This window comes from Lontra canadensis, unplaced genomic scaffold, assembly GCF_010015895.1.
Source record: "Lontra canadensis isolate GAN:19392208 unplaced genomic scaffold, GSC_riverotter_1.0 scaffold9, whole genome shotgun sequence".
Taxonomy (NCBI): Eukaryota; Metazoa; Chordata; class Mammalia; order Carnivora; family Mustelidae; genus Lontra; species Lontra canadensis.
In genome coordinates, this window is record NW_022631003.1 from 17,519,154 (window position 1) to 17,534,497 (window position 15,344).

Here is a 15,344-nt window from a genome sequence, read left to right on the forward strand (position 1 = left end):
TTTACTCCTCCACTGTAAAGGCTGACAGGGATGACATCATGGTGGCAAGAAAGCAGGGAGACGTCTATGAGCAATAGGATCTGATCCAATTCCAGAGACACTCTGAGGTCAGAAACAGAAATGTTCTCTTTACTGAGTGTGAAAGTCAGAGTATGCCTAAGAGAATCATGAAGAGATACAAGATACCAGGGGTGGTGGTGGGGCAGCGTGTAACCTCTTTATAGGAACAAAATAACCAATGAAGATATTTTAATTACTAAGAGCAGATCTTTCTATGGTTAGAAATAGAGGAATAAAAGAAAAAAATGATCTTTCCCACGGGAATAAGGAAAAACCCAAATGTGTGGGAGTGAGGTGCAGAGCTGTTGACTTTTAATGAACAGTTTTATCTTTGTGAGAAAGACAGTGGCAGTAAGCTACTAAAGAAATAAAGACTAAAGTTTCTTTTTAAATCTGTGTGTATGTAACTTATATTTCAGTCCTGTATGATAATTAGTAAAGCCTGTTCACTTGAACTATGATGAAATAATTATCTGTTTTAAAATTTGTGCTTAAATACATTTTGCTTATAGTTATCACCAAATTTTCACATTAGACTTTAGTTCCTTTGTTCTAGACTTTTTTTCAGTGCATATATAAATTGTCCATTAGCTCACAATTTTAAATCTTTAGAGTGTAACAGGCTGCTAGATGTCCGTATGGTGATGTTCTTTTAAAGAACTCTCAAAATATTCTGAAATGCACCTAGCTCAGAACTCAGATCCCAGTAAATTCTAGATCTCTGATTTAGACGAAATCAGTATTGCAGGTTGGTTTACTGTTTTCTTTAGTCTATACATAGCTATGCAATTACATGAGGAGCAAGTGAATACTATCTCCTTCACTGTTATTCTTAAAACAGCAATTTTGTCCCAGAAAAACTCTCAAGCTCTAAATTTACAAGGTTTGGCATCTAAAGTTCAGGGACACTGACCAACTACATTAAAAGAAAGTTCTTGAAAGTAAAATATAATGGCTCTACTCTCTTCAAGTAATTTTTTTAGAATTTCTCTAAAGGAAATAACATTTATGGAAAGATTATAATCTCCCATTAATAATATCCAGATTACCAAACAATAACCTCAAAATGACTTAGTCTAAATATATGAGAATGCAAATATTAAAAGATATGTTACTTCACCTATATTACAAAGCTGGTACACGGGTGCAAACAAACCGTTTGCTAAGATACGAGGACATTCCCCAATCACTTGGCACAGTGAGCTGTGCTAGAGCTGCTGCTCTAGCCACCAGGATCCCTACCCCAGAAGCCCCCAGACCACTGTCACAGCAGGGTCTCCCAAATGTCATTCCAGAGCTGCATCTTGTATCAGTTCTGCCTGTTAAACATTTACATATCCGCCCTTTGCACTTGTGCATATGTAATAACGCAGGAAAAGAATCTTTTATTTGAGAGAGGGAATTCAGTGAAATGATGCTGAGATAGACTAATAGGGCCAGAGAAGGGCTATAACGCAGGGTCCCCAGCAATAACCAGAACATCAGAGCAGAAGGCATCAGATGATAAGTGGAGAATGTTCTGTGAAGTTTATTTGCCTGAGTTTAAATACACAGTCATTTTTTTCATGTTTTTGGCTCTAGTGGGTAGCTTTCTCTTTCTTCACATGAATTTAACCCCAAGTCCCTTACATCTCGGCGAATTTGGAAGAAGCATATTAATCCAAGTCTTCAATCTTCACTAACGTAGCCATCTTCTCACAAATCCAGGAAATTTCAGCACTGCAGCGGGAAATATAAATATTTCCTTTTTGAAAATAGGCACATCCTTTGGATCCATTGATCTGGGCATACTCTTTAGTGCTGAATCTGAAAATTAATCCCCTTAAAATTAATTACAAATTTCATATTTCAAATTCACTCACAAGTCAATGTTCTCAGTTACCAGTTATCAGAACTTTGAGACACTTCTGTTTCCATAGCCTATCAAAGTTCTTAAAGCTGGCAAATCTGAGTATTTCATTTCAAGTTAATCATAATCCCAGGTAGAATTATTTAAGAATACTTAAATCTGGGTTGAGAATTCGTCTCCTCTCCATTACCATGGTAAGAAGTACCCAGTACAGATTATATCAGAAGTACCAGAATTTCTTTGCTTTGTAACTTTATTAAGAAAAACAGACAAATGAAATCATATTCTGGGTAAAAAGTTACAACATTTCATTATGAACAAATATAATTCTGTGTATACATAATTTTATGTGGAAGGTGAAGAGAGAGTAAGAGGGATTCAGACAGACTATGAACGATGATGTAGGTGGGACTCTGATATCTGTCCGTAGTTCCTCTGCTAAGGAATTGTTGATAACTCTTCAATAATATCATTACAGAGGCGCCTGGGTGGCTTTCGTTGGTTAAGCCACCACCTCTTGATTTCAGCTCAGGTCAAGATCTCAGAGTGATGGGATCAAGCCCTGCCTTGGGCTCAGGCTCAGCGGGGAGTCTGCTTGAGATTCTCTCTCTCCTGTCTCTCTGCCCCTTCCCATGCTTGCTGTGTGCTTTCTTGCTCTCAAATGAATAAATAAATAGATATCTTTTTTTTAAATGTACAAAATTATGCTCATCAGACCTAAATCTCCTATATGCCTTTTTACTCAAATGATCTGTGCTACACTGCAGTATCCTTGCTTTGGTGTTGGGCTTATTAAACCATCCCCTTGGCATATGCCCTTACTGAGGGCAGCCTTACTCAGTAGGGAAGGTGATTCTGAAGCTCAATTCCACCTGAGTGTGACAGCCACAGCCTCAGAGCGTCCTTGTCCACAGACTCCAAACCTCACCACAGGTTTGGAGGAGACCCCCTCCTCAATATTTTCACTAGGAATGAGTGGAGGGATCCTGGGATGATGACAACTCCTTTGGGAGAGGGGACCCATCTTCTTAAAGGGGAAACAGCTGCATTTACAGGGTATGCTGGTCCTGTTCTGTAAAATCTCAGTCTAGCAGCAATACCGCGGGTTAGTTGGTAATCATCTCATGCCGAGTATCGCTCTGTTAAAAAGAAGTAACTGTCGTTTTTGTTCGGGTGTTTATTACTTTGCACGTGCTTGTCACCATGATTATTTGAGTGAAACCAGAATCAGTGACTTAATATGACCAGTAGTGGACATTAGAGAGTGAGAAATTGGCATGAGTAGAAAAAACCGTGATATCATTGTGGGAAATGGGTGAAGATAAATATATCCAGGGAGAAAGTATAGACATATCGTTGTCTAAACTGGCAGTCATAGCTGAAACCCAGTAACCTTGATGGAAATGAGTGATTATAATTCAGCTTAAGGAAACTGACAGTATGCATTAAGGAGTAAGTGAAGGAGTAAGTAAGGCGTAAGTGAATAGGTGAATAATTTAATGCGAAGGGAGGTGGAGGAAAAACCTATCACACCCAGAAAGGTACCAGTGCTCTTATATTTCACGTAATACACAAATGTCATATATTACATTAAAAGTACAAATATCATATATCATTTTAATATAGTTGGGATAATATAGTTGGGAACACGGCTGTGTTCCTCAAAATATTTGTTCTGTAGCTGCTAAGAGAATTTTATAAGACTATGTGTTCCTTTCTGTATTTTTAATATAATACCTATTTTTATAACTTTGAATAGTTGTAAAAACTGTAATTTTCAAAGTATCATATATCCTGTACGTATTTTAAATATTTCTCCAAAACCTTGAAGTGGCAGACTTAGCTCATTTTAAGACATATAAAACATTTGCCATGAAATCTAATTGATCAATCTCTATCACAAAACCAAACTAATCTATCAATTCAGACTTACTTGCTGCTAGAAAATGGCTGACAATTATTGAATTTAAATAAATGAGTTAATGTATGTTCTTATGATAAACGCCACCCTCAGGATTTTAAGTGTTGGAGCCAGGGGAGCTGAGAGGCCAAGCTCATGGTCACAGAAGCACTCAGTCCTGACTTTGGCACTCAGGAGGTAGTGACCTTGGGCAAGTTATTTAATCTCTCTATGATAATTGTTTCATCCATAAAATAGGAATATAACAGTGCTTTTATCACAGAGCTAATATTTACATACCCCTTTGAACAAAGTAAGTGTAAATATTATTTGTTAAATCAAAAAAATAAATTTAAACTAATAGATAAACTTCAGTGTCTTGCCATGAGTTTGTCACATACACAAAATTAGATACTCCGGCTTTCATTATTTCTTACTGAAGCTTTCTTTTCCGTGTGTGTTGTACTCTTTTTTTTGTATCTAAATTTATAATTCTTACAATTAGCATTGATTTTCTTTGCATTCCGTTTTTCAGTATTCTTAGCTTACTTTTTCTTCCCCTGCCCCCAACAGTTAGAGACTTACAAGGATGGAGAGGGACCAGAGCCATCCTCCCATACCCAGCTCCTTCCAGATGGGTCCCATGACAAGCCCAACCAGAAGAAAGAGAACATGGGTAATGGCTGTGACTTCAGAAAATCCTAAGAAGAAGAATAGGGACAATGTCATGTGTGAACCACATTCCAGAGTGCAGAACTAAGATGTTAATTTCTCTAACCAGGGAAGGAGAGTCAACCAGACCTTTTCCTCCAAGCTATCTATCTTCACCAAGGTGGAGTTCCTATCCATGCAGTTTTTCCTACTGTTAGTCCAGGTCCTCTCCTCGTTTGTTGCAAAATAATAGCAGCTGTTTTGGTACCATTGCCACATCTTAGGACAAGGATTACACTTGTGGTCTGAAAAAGAAATTACACCCATTAGTACAAATAATTAACACTGAGGGGACCGGGGAAGGTTTTAGAAACTAAATAATTGAACTTGACGACAGCATCTGAGACCCAGTGTTCTGGAATCATACCACTTTAGGAGCCTGTGGAAATGAAGTCACTCCCAATTATGGGTTGGAGCAACAGGGATTGAAATTCTCACTTCAGGGCTCAGTTTCCTGGCCTTAGAATTACAAGCTCTACTTTTAACTTCTTAAAACATCAAAATCACCTAAAAATAGTTTAAATTTTAAGAAGCTGAAGTATCCAGGTTGCTATCATTCCAAGGCGCTTCCCAAATTCACCTCTGTGTTTTCAAAAACATTAAATATATTGATATCTTCCCTTGTCTTCTATAAATTTAGTGTTATATCAATAGAGGTCATCGGAGAACATACCTTTTTCATGCTATGAGGTGGTGCATGTGATCAATGCCAACAGATTGGACCCGACTATCCAGTAGGTCCCAATTACCTGAATTGTGAATGATTAGCTCCTGGCAGAGTTTGATGGCCATTTGTCCCTGTCTCTTCAAAAGACTGGAGATCTGTGATTTGAGAAACTCCTCCTGGGTGGGAATGTTCCTGTAGCTGTTCAGCTGCTCGGATAAGTTATCCTGCTGTTGGTGGATGATTTTTTGAAGTTGACTTAATTTCTCTGAATCTGAGTTAATTTCATTAGATGTCTGCAAAACTCCAAGACATAAAAGGAGCTAAGTTCATATATCCTCCCATTCTCATCATTGCCATCGATAATTCTTAATGCAGAACTATTTCTCACGTTACTTAATATTTTTCAGTACCTCCCAATAATAGAGGTATCACGGAAGAAACACACCAGATGCCTTTCTATTCCAAATTGTTTGGAGCTCATCCTCACAATTTTATTGAGATTTTAAATATGATTATACTTGTATTAAAATAATGAATTAATAATTTTATATCTTTGACATTTAATCTAAGGCAGTGCCAAGCATTTTTCCAGTCATTTAGTGGAATACTTTTCTTTTTCCTCTTTGGAGTTCGTTCATGTAATTGTTGTTTTAACAGGAACAGAATCCTTTAAGGCAATGGTTACCTTAAGGTATAGTATACAGATCACTTTTATCAGAATCACCCACATATTTGGTTTTATTTTAGATGCAGATTTTAATTCCATACTAGACCATTTCTGGCTCTGGACCCATAAAATCTGCCTTTTTTAAAAAAAAGTTTTTATTAATTTATTGGAGAGAGAGAGAGAGCTTAAGCAGGATAGGGGCAGAGGGAGAGGGATGGAGAGTATCTCAAGCAGACTCCATGCTGAACATGGAGTTGGATGTGAGGCTTGACCTCATGACCCTGAGATCATGACCTGAGTGAAAACCAAGAGTCAGAAGCTTAAATGACTGAGCCACCCAGGCATCCCAACATCTACCTTTTTAATTAATAGTTCAGGTGATTCATGGTCACAATAAATTAAGAATCATTATACTAAAAACTACACTTCAGGAAAAAAAAAACTTTACTTCTATGGTGAACCAATGAATATGTATCATTTCATCTTAATTTTTTTTTAAATTGTATTTATTTATTTTGAGAGAGAGAGAGAGAGAGAAAGCATGAGTGGGGGAAGGGCAGAGGGAGAAGCAGACTCCCCGCTGAGCAGGGAGTCCGATGATGTGGGGCTCAATCTCGGGAACCTGGGATCCTGACTTGAGTCAAAGGCAGAGGCTTAACCAGCTGAGCCACCCAGGTACCCTTCATCTTCATTTTAAAAATATGCATCATTATAGAAGATCAACTGCTAATCCTCATAATGATCAGCTATTGAATATTAGTAACTGCTGCTAGAACCCTGTATTTCTTTCCAAAAAAGCAAGCTACATCATTAGGCCCTATTTATGTGTCTAAATTGGTATGTCTAAATTTTAAGTATCTATGAAGTCCTACATATATAAAAATAAATGAAAGTAGCAAGGAAGATACTAGTGTCATTCACAGAATAAACTTTCTTGACGGCAAGTCCCTCCAAAAGGGAATACTGTGCCACTCACTACTCTGTCCATCATATGGTTAACAATATCCTACAGAGTATGGATTCTTGAGACATTCTTCCATTTATTGTTAGTTCAGGACTCCCTACCCTGTTCAACCCTGATGGCTCAATGATAGGTCAGAACCAAAATAATATTCTTTTTTAGCTATTGTGCTTCGGAATGAAGCTTCCATTGTTACATGGAAGTGGTTCAACTTTCTGCTTAGAGGGTAATGTATCTCAAGCAACAACTTCTCCTTGTTTGTATCTCTTTTTCCATTATAGCAGGCAAGCTATTTCTACACTAGAATGGTCTTGAGTGAGTGGGTTAAGTCAGTCTTGTACTAAGTCTTCAGGGTGCATGAAACGGCATGTTCTTCCTTGAGTCCAACTCCCTTGGCTCCCATTTCTTACCACTGGGATAATAAGTGTATGTGTGCCTATGTGGAAAAGAAACTCCTTATTCTAACCAATAATGAGAAATGTAAAAGTTGTCTTCATAATCCAGTCTAGTTTATCAAGAGGAAAAAAATGGATTCAGGGCAAAATCCTCATAATAATTAAGTCTGTCCCTTGCTTGTTTATGTTAGAGACGTGGAGAATGAAGGAGCTATGATTACATAATATAATCAAACCGGAATTTACATAGTTTATAAATGTATTTCCTAATCACTTTTCTTGGGTTTGATGAAATATACTTACACATAATCCCCAAGGTTACCATCCCAATCAGCAGCATCAGACAAAGAGTTAGCAGACTGAGGGCAGCCTGACGCCAGGTGGGGGAAGGAGCTGGATACCCTGAAAAAAGCCAACAGAGGAATTATGGTTACAAATGAATTTTTTATTTCTCTCTTATTCCTTTAATGCTCCACCTAGAAAATACCTAAAATGATGTTCAGTAAGGGCCCCACCATCAGTTCTCTTCTACTTCTCTTCCCCACCGTTCTCCTTTCCTTTAAGAGTGTCTCCTAGGGATGCCTGGGTGGCTCAGTGGGTTAAGCCTCTGCCTTCTGCTCAGGTCATGATCCCGGGGTCCTGGGATCGAGCCCTGCATCAGGCTCTCTCTGCTCAGCAGGGAGCCTGCTTCCCTCTCTTTCTCTGCCTGCCTCTCTGCCTACTTGTGATCTGTCTGTCAAATAAATAAATAAAATCTTAAAAAAAAAAGTGTCTCCTAATTTCCAGGTTTTTGTTTTACATCATCACACACCCTTCTTCTTTAAGTTTACTAAATGTACGTATGAGACCTTGTGGAAACTGCTTCTCTGGATGATCCTGACAATAGGAGAGACATCAAGTTTTTGAGATGACAAACCACCATGACACAAATGTTATAGTGCATTTTATTCTTATCTATTATCCAGGCTGTTTATCACCTCACAGATAACGAATGAGTATGGAATGAAAGACAAAACAAATGTGCACTCTAACCTACAATGTTTCTTTTTTTTTAATGTTCTTTTTTAAAATTTTATTTTATTTTTTCAGTGTTTCAATAACCTACAATATTTCTTAATTCAGAATCTAACAGCAGCTAGCCCAGTATCTCAGACAGATGGATTGCAAATTTCCAGGTGTGCTATCATACACACCACACCCACGACTCCTTTTCTCTCAAGGATTACAGCTATAATTTAAACAAACAAATAAAAATGTATAACCACTGTTATTAGACCCACGACAAGCCTATTCCCATTCTCTTTGTTTATCACCCCAAACTACACACACACACACACACACACACACACGTGCATGCACACACACACACACACACACACAAAGTAAAAATAAATTCAAGAGAAGAAGAAAGTAGTTCCCATATTTTAGACTATTTAGGGCAACAATCTGAACTGCCAACAGATTCTTGAAAATAAGGGATACAGTCTGATATACTAACCTGAATTCCTGACCACAGAGATTAATATTTCTTCCAACAAGAGATAAGGGAATGAGCCAAAAACTAGCACTGAGTTTGGGTTTTACCAGTTGTGGGAACATGGTTAAATCATTTAATTTTCTTCAGACTCAGTTTTGCCAATATTATTGCATTTACTTCACAAATACTTTGATAAAAATATGATATAATGCATATACAGTACTATATGGATATTGTTATTATTGATCCAACACTATTAATTATGCTAGGAATTTCCACTCCCCCCCAAATTTTAAACTACTTACAAAACGGAAATTCTCTCTTGTCTTATTTCTGACTCTCTTGTCCTCCCATTTCTCTCTTCAGTTTATACCTTTGAAAAGAAAAATTTCCTCGACTTTCTCTATTTTAGTGACCTCCAATCTGGCTACTAAAAAAATATTTGCCGGGCATCTCTCACAAAGTATAAATATAAGGACTTCATTTGTAAAAAGAATTCTTTTAGTCCCCAAGTTCAATTTCTCTCATGTCAAATGTTTCACTATAACACAAATACATAGTGATATCACACAATTTAAAGAGATCTTAGAAGCCACAAGTTTTCTGGCCAAAACTGGGAACACTCATTCTACTCGTGTATTTCACAACTCTGTCTCCATTTTGGAGATTCCACAACACACCTCTCTTTCGCATCAGAACCAAAGCATTTATAACCCGTGCATTTCCCAAGGTCACATCATGCTGTCCCTGACCTCCTACCTCTTTTCCTTAGGTTATTTCTATCGCGGGTATTTCTCTCTCCAACAGAATCCTGAAATGTGAGTGTCGCGTAAGTCACTTCTTCAGACATTGTAGAAGAAAGCACTACTATAGATTATGTAATTAATGTTTCAATATCTTCAGGCCCAGGAACAGGTCGTTCTTCTCAAGGCTGGGAGCTTTTATAAACACACTCAACTTACCCAAGACACACCCCACAGCCCCTCTGTACAGACAGAATGATAGTCAGGGTTTTTTTTTTTTGTTTGTTTGTTTTTGTCTTGTTTTGTTTTTGCAGAGAAAGCAAGAGAAATCAAATAATTCTTTTTAGAAATCAGAATATCATAGATCTCAATCTGTCTGCTCTTTGCAGCATTGTTTCTTGTGAAGCTAAAGGGATACTTGGGAGCAGAGAGGAAATGGTGGTTTCTGGGGGAATCCCCATGATCTCCAGGGTAGAGGCTGTTCTGAATTATTCAATAAAGGGTCAGCTTGTCATTTTTACATGTGTCAAAGGCCAGCTAATCCTGTATGAAGACACTGGATCTGGTTTACACTCACACATATCAGAGAAATATGCACATGACAGGAAAAGCTGTGTAAAGACCACCCATACCTGCCTACTGTTTTAAAAATACAAGTGTGTGTGTGTGTGTGTGTGTGTGTGACAGAGACAGAGAGGCAGGCAGGAAGGGAGAGAAGCAGTGGTAATGGGGCATAGAGAAGAAATTGATAACCGTTAAAACTGAGCATGGATGGGCACTCCCTCTGGCAGGGCTAAACCCCACAGAATAATCCCCCTACGAATAACAACTAGCATGTGGTATGGTACCTTTCCTTTTCCTTTCCTTTTTTTTTTTTTTTTTAATTTGTTTGTTGAGTTGGTTTTTAACCTGAAGATAGCCAACAGTCATTTTGTGCAGCTAAAATTCCTATAGAAAGCATGCAGTCTTTTGGGTTCGAAAAATCAGAAGATGGAATTTGGGGCAACAGTAAGAACAGTGCTGGATACTCACATGGACCCCGGGATATGGGGAATCCCTAGAGCACCTTTGTGCCTTGAAGTCTCTTTGAGCTACAGGTTATATACATTTCATTTTAAAAATAATATGGGGTGAGGCACCTGGGTGGCTCAGTTGGTTAAGTGTCAGACACTTGGTTTCAGCTCAGATCATGATCTTAGGGTCCTGGGATTGAACCCCTTATCGGGCTCCCTCCTTAGCGAGGAGTCTTCTTGTCCTTCTCCCTCTGCTCCTCCCCAGGCTCACACATGCACACTCTCTCTATAAAATAAATAAATCTTAAATTTTTAAAAAAATATAAAATAATCAATCTGTTTTTTTTTTTTCCTTTCTTAAGACAAAAAAAAAAAACAACAACAAAAACAAAAACCTGAAAATGTGTTTCCAATAAAACTGAATTGCAACCACTTTGGAAAACGGTGTGGAGATTCCTCAAAAAATTAAACATAGAGTTACCCTATGACCTAGTAATTGCACTACTGGGTAATTAACCCAAAGATACTGATGTAGTGTAAAGAAGGGCCATCTGTACCCTAATGTTCATAGCAGCAATGGCCACGGTCACCAAACTGTGGAAAGAGCCAAGACGCCCTTCAGCAGACGAAAGGATAAAAGAAGATGTGGTCCATATATACTATGAAATATTTCTCAGTCTTTAGAAAAGATGAATACCCAGCTTTTGTATCAACATGGATGGGATTGGAGGAGATTATGCTGAGTGAAACAAGTAAAGCAGAGAAAGTCAATTATCATATGGTTTCACATTCTTGTGGAACATAAGGAATAACATGGAGGACATGAGAAGGAAGGGGAAAATGAAAGGAGGGAAATCAGAGAGGGAGATGAACCATGAGAGACTGTGGACTCTGGGAAACAAACTGAGGGTTTTAGAAGGGTGGGAGGTAGGGGGATGGGTGAGCCTGGTGGTGGGTATCAAGGATGGCATGTACTGCATGGAGCACTGGGTGTTATAGGTAAACAGTGAATCCTGGAACACTGCATCAAAAACTAATGATGTACAATAAGGTGACTAATGTAACACAATTAAAAAAAATCTGAAGTAAACTCACTGCAGAAGGATTTAACTGTGATACTTTGTTTCAACAACATCACATGAGTAGTAAAAAGCAGACGGTTTATATAGAAAGTGTTCTGGCTATTATTTGGAGTTAATATGAGAGAAAAACAGCCCATCACACGTGTAGTTGGTCATTTAGTGGGTTGGTGTCAAATTCTTGAAGGACTGTATTTACTTCTAATGCCAGCATCACTTGTAAAATTTACTACTTCTGTAATGAAATTCATTGTTGTTGAGAACTTGTGGAAGGCAGAATAACAACCCCTCAAATCTATGCCTGTTCCATCCCCAGAATCTCTCAGTCTGGTAGTTCATATGGCGAAAGGTATTGCAGATGGGGAGAAGATTGCAGACCTTGGGATGAAGAAATTATCCTTCATTACCTGGTGGGCCCAATTTAGTCACGAGTCCCTCAAAGTGGAGAACCTTTCCTAGATTCAGTCAGAGAGCTCCAACATTGTTGGCTGAAGGTGAAAGAAGAGGATCGGGAACCGAGGAATGTGGGCTGGAAGATGCACGGTAGGGATTGGAAACTCCCACAGAGCACCAGAAAGGAACACAAACGCCGCCACCCCCCGCCCCCGCAGCCTTGATAATACCTCTGTGAGATCATGTCAGACTTCTAACACACAGAACTCTGAGGCCATAAATTGAGTTGTTTAAGCTGCTATTATTTGTGGAATTTGCTAAAGCAGCAACAGGAAACTAACACAGAACTCTGCTATATGTGAGCAGAAGAACTAAGGAATCTTTTTTAGAGTTTCCTTTGGGGTAAGAAGGAGATTGCATAACTACACTGGGGGATGATTTGATGTAGGTTTTTGTTTTCAGGTGGCAGAAGGACGGATCTGAAACTTCCAAAGATCTTCCTGTATGTGAAGATTATCTTCGTCGAAGTTCTCCAGAATAAATTGCACCTTGTCTTAGAGGTGTGAATGAATATCCAATAGGTTGCAGAAAAACAATGTAAAAATAGCAATTCTTCAATAATATTTATGTATGATTTCTAAAAACATAAATATACATTTATTTCTCATTTCTATTTTTTCCCAAACTGATGTGTATTCAATCAAAAAAAAAAAAGTGGAGGCTCTGAGTCATAATCAATTAAACTCCCCTGCCAAAGATGTAGAAATAATTAACAAATCTATGTTGATGTTTACTATTCTACATAACTTAGGTAAAAGCAGAGACCATCAACATGAGGAAAAGTTAAATTGAATACGTGATTATGAAAATGAGAACTCAGAATTTTTTTGTCTCATTTTTCACTTTCACCAAATTTTGCAAAGACTGAATTTTCATTTTCATTGCTCTAATTCTTTCACCTTCAAGCTCCCTAAGAAAGCATTTAACCTCTTACAGTCTTATCCAAAGCATACATGGGTAAAACAGTGATGAGGAATCTCACCTAGTTGCTAATAATTTCTCTAAGAAAAAAGACTGGTCTCACTTTCTATGCACTTCCTGTTACCATGATTCTAAAAGTCTTTTTATATACTCTTAGCTTATAATTTTATTAATTTAGAAATCACTGCTTATACTTGCCTCCCTTAAAAATTTCCAGCATCTCTGTAGCTCATTTTAGCAGGTTATGTTATCAAATATCATATCTTGTTGTAGACGTCTACCAAATTTAGGACATTTCTCCTAAATCACCATTAATCTCCTCATTAACACATCCCAGGCTCTTTCTCCAAATTCATTTTACTCATCCTATAAGCAACTAATATAATTGATTATTTATTTTAACTTAAAATTCTTCTCCAAAATACCCTGTTCTATAGGACACCATTATCTTGTTTTTCTTCCTACTTCACTACCTAATCCTCCCTCAGATTTGCTGGCTCTCTTTATCAGGCTCCAAAATGCTGTTGTGACCCAGAGTTGAGTTCCTGGTCCTCTGTCCTGTTTGTACTCATCCCTGGATGAGCTCTTTGAGATCCATGGCTTGGAGTGACAGCCATGCGTAAGGGATCTCCAAATATAAATATATATTCATGCCAGGGTTTGATCACCAGACCCAAATATCTGACTGAAGATTTGGCATACTTATTTGCATATGCTATAGGGTTTTTAAATGTAACACATCAAAAAATAAATTAATAAACAACTCCTTCCCCGTGGTTTCACTCTATGCTTCTCCGTTTCAGTAAATGAAAACTTCGCACATTTCCTAAGCCCCAAACTCAAGCTTCAAATTTTCATGCTGCTCTCACATCAAATCCCCCAGAAAATACTGTTCATTGTGAAAAATAAGGGAATGCAGGTATTAAATATGGAGCTATTGTTGGTCCGAGATACATTAAAAGAAATACTGAGTTTACACAATAAGAAGTTACCCTCTAACTCCCTTCTTCCGTGATCATTACATGCCCACATATTACATGACTATTCCAGAGAATACTTTCAAAGTACTTTCAAAATATCTGGAAATTGGGCAGAATGGAAATTAATTCACAAAAAGGAATGGAGAAAATGAAGATTAAGTCCAGAAGGATCAAAGACCTAAAAATAAACGCAGAAAGAAAAAAAATGACCACAAGGTGGAGCTGGAGGATAAACACACGATAGAACTTATTTGGGGTATTTCTTGTTTGGGGGCTTTTTTTTCCTAGGACTTATTTTGAAATGTGTATTCATCCAATCAGGAAAATCAAATATCCTGATTAAAATAAAAGGTCATGCATATATATTGATTACCTTAAATCTCAGATCAACATTTAGTTGTCCAGCAAAGTGAACAAAACCTGTGTCTGCCCCAAGCTTCTCCAGTAAAGCTCTATTATTCCTTTTTTTTTCATAATACTTATCATGATCTGAAATTATGTTGCTTTTTTCTTCCTTTGCTTCTTTCCTATCTATGTTCACCAGCCTCCACTAGAATATAAGCTCAATAAGAGCACAGCTTTTGTATGTTTTTTTCACCATGTTATCCCAGGAAATAGAATAGTGCTTGAGACACAAAAAGTGATCAAGAAATGTTTGTTCAAATACTGGATTAATTCATGGTCCCTGAAATGTACATTTCATAGTGATTTTAACAGGAGTCTTTACTTTTTATTTATTTTTTAAAATTTTTGTTTTGTTATGTTAGTCACCATACACCATTAGTTTTTGATGTAGTGTTCCAAGATTCCTTGTTAATGAATGCTTTATATCCCAATATATTGTAACATGAATCCGCAGTTCAGATATGCTTGATCACTTTGCTTTCCTTGATCACACCACACTCGTTCATACTTCCACAGCTTTGTTCAGATGTTTGCCCCACCTGATAAAAAAAAAATATTCCTTTCTTCTCTCTCTTCTTCCGTAATCTTTGCCTTTCCTTCAAATCTTAATTCAAGGCTTATATATTCTGTTTGATTATTATTTAACTTTACATATATTTTGTATGCACATGTATGATAAACGTCTCAGTGTGGTAGATGCTGTCTGACACATTTTCCCCTTTATTTTTTCTGCTCTGTAACAAAACACTCTGCCACAGTTGTCATCTGATAGTTATTCATTGTTTAGCTCATGAACTTTTAATAAAACATGACACTTTTCAGTCCACATGTTTAAGCTTTCCAGAAATGAAAGAGAAGATATAAATTATGTTTTTTTTCATGACAGGAAATTCTAGTTTTTATCAAGGATAAACGATGTTTGGTATGTGTATTGAAGGCTAGTAAGTCAGAGGTGAACCAACAATATTAATGCAGAGGATTGAGAAAGAACAGGACATCACTGATAGTTACACCTAAGGGTTAGCATAAAAGTGATGTGCCTTAAAAAGTCTGAGACTCTTAA

The 15,344-nt window shown here is 37.4% G+C and overlaps 1 protein-coding gene across 2 annotated transcripts; it reads right to left on the reverse strand.

Moving 5' to 3' along the window:
- Positions 1-1,465: 1,465 nt before the first annotated feature.
- On the reverse strand, positions 1,466-9,615 carry CLEC12B (C-type lectin domain family 12 member B). Of its 2 annotated transcripts, none has more exons than XM_032855405.1 (6): positions 9,447-9,615; positions 7,514-7,612; positions 5,270-5,488; positions 4,611-4,765; positions 4,395-4,510; positions 1,466-1,779 (listed from the first exon to the last, which is right to left on the reverse strand). In XM_032855405.1, exons 1-6 carry the CDS (start codon positions 9,535-9,537, stop codon positions 1,716-1,718), a joined length of 744 nt encoding a protein of 247 aa, XP_032711296.1. In that variant the 5' UTR covers positions 9,538-9,615; the 3' UTR covers positions 1,466-1,715. The 2 variants fall into 2 exon arrangements, with proteins under 2 accessions (XP_032711296.1, XP_032711295.1); XM_032855404.1 differs by having other exon boundaries at positions 1,470-1,866.
- Positions 9,616-15,344: the final 5,729 nt, after the last annotated feature.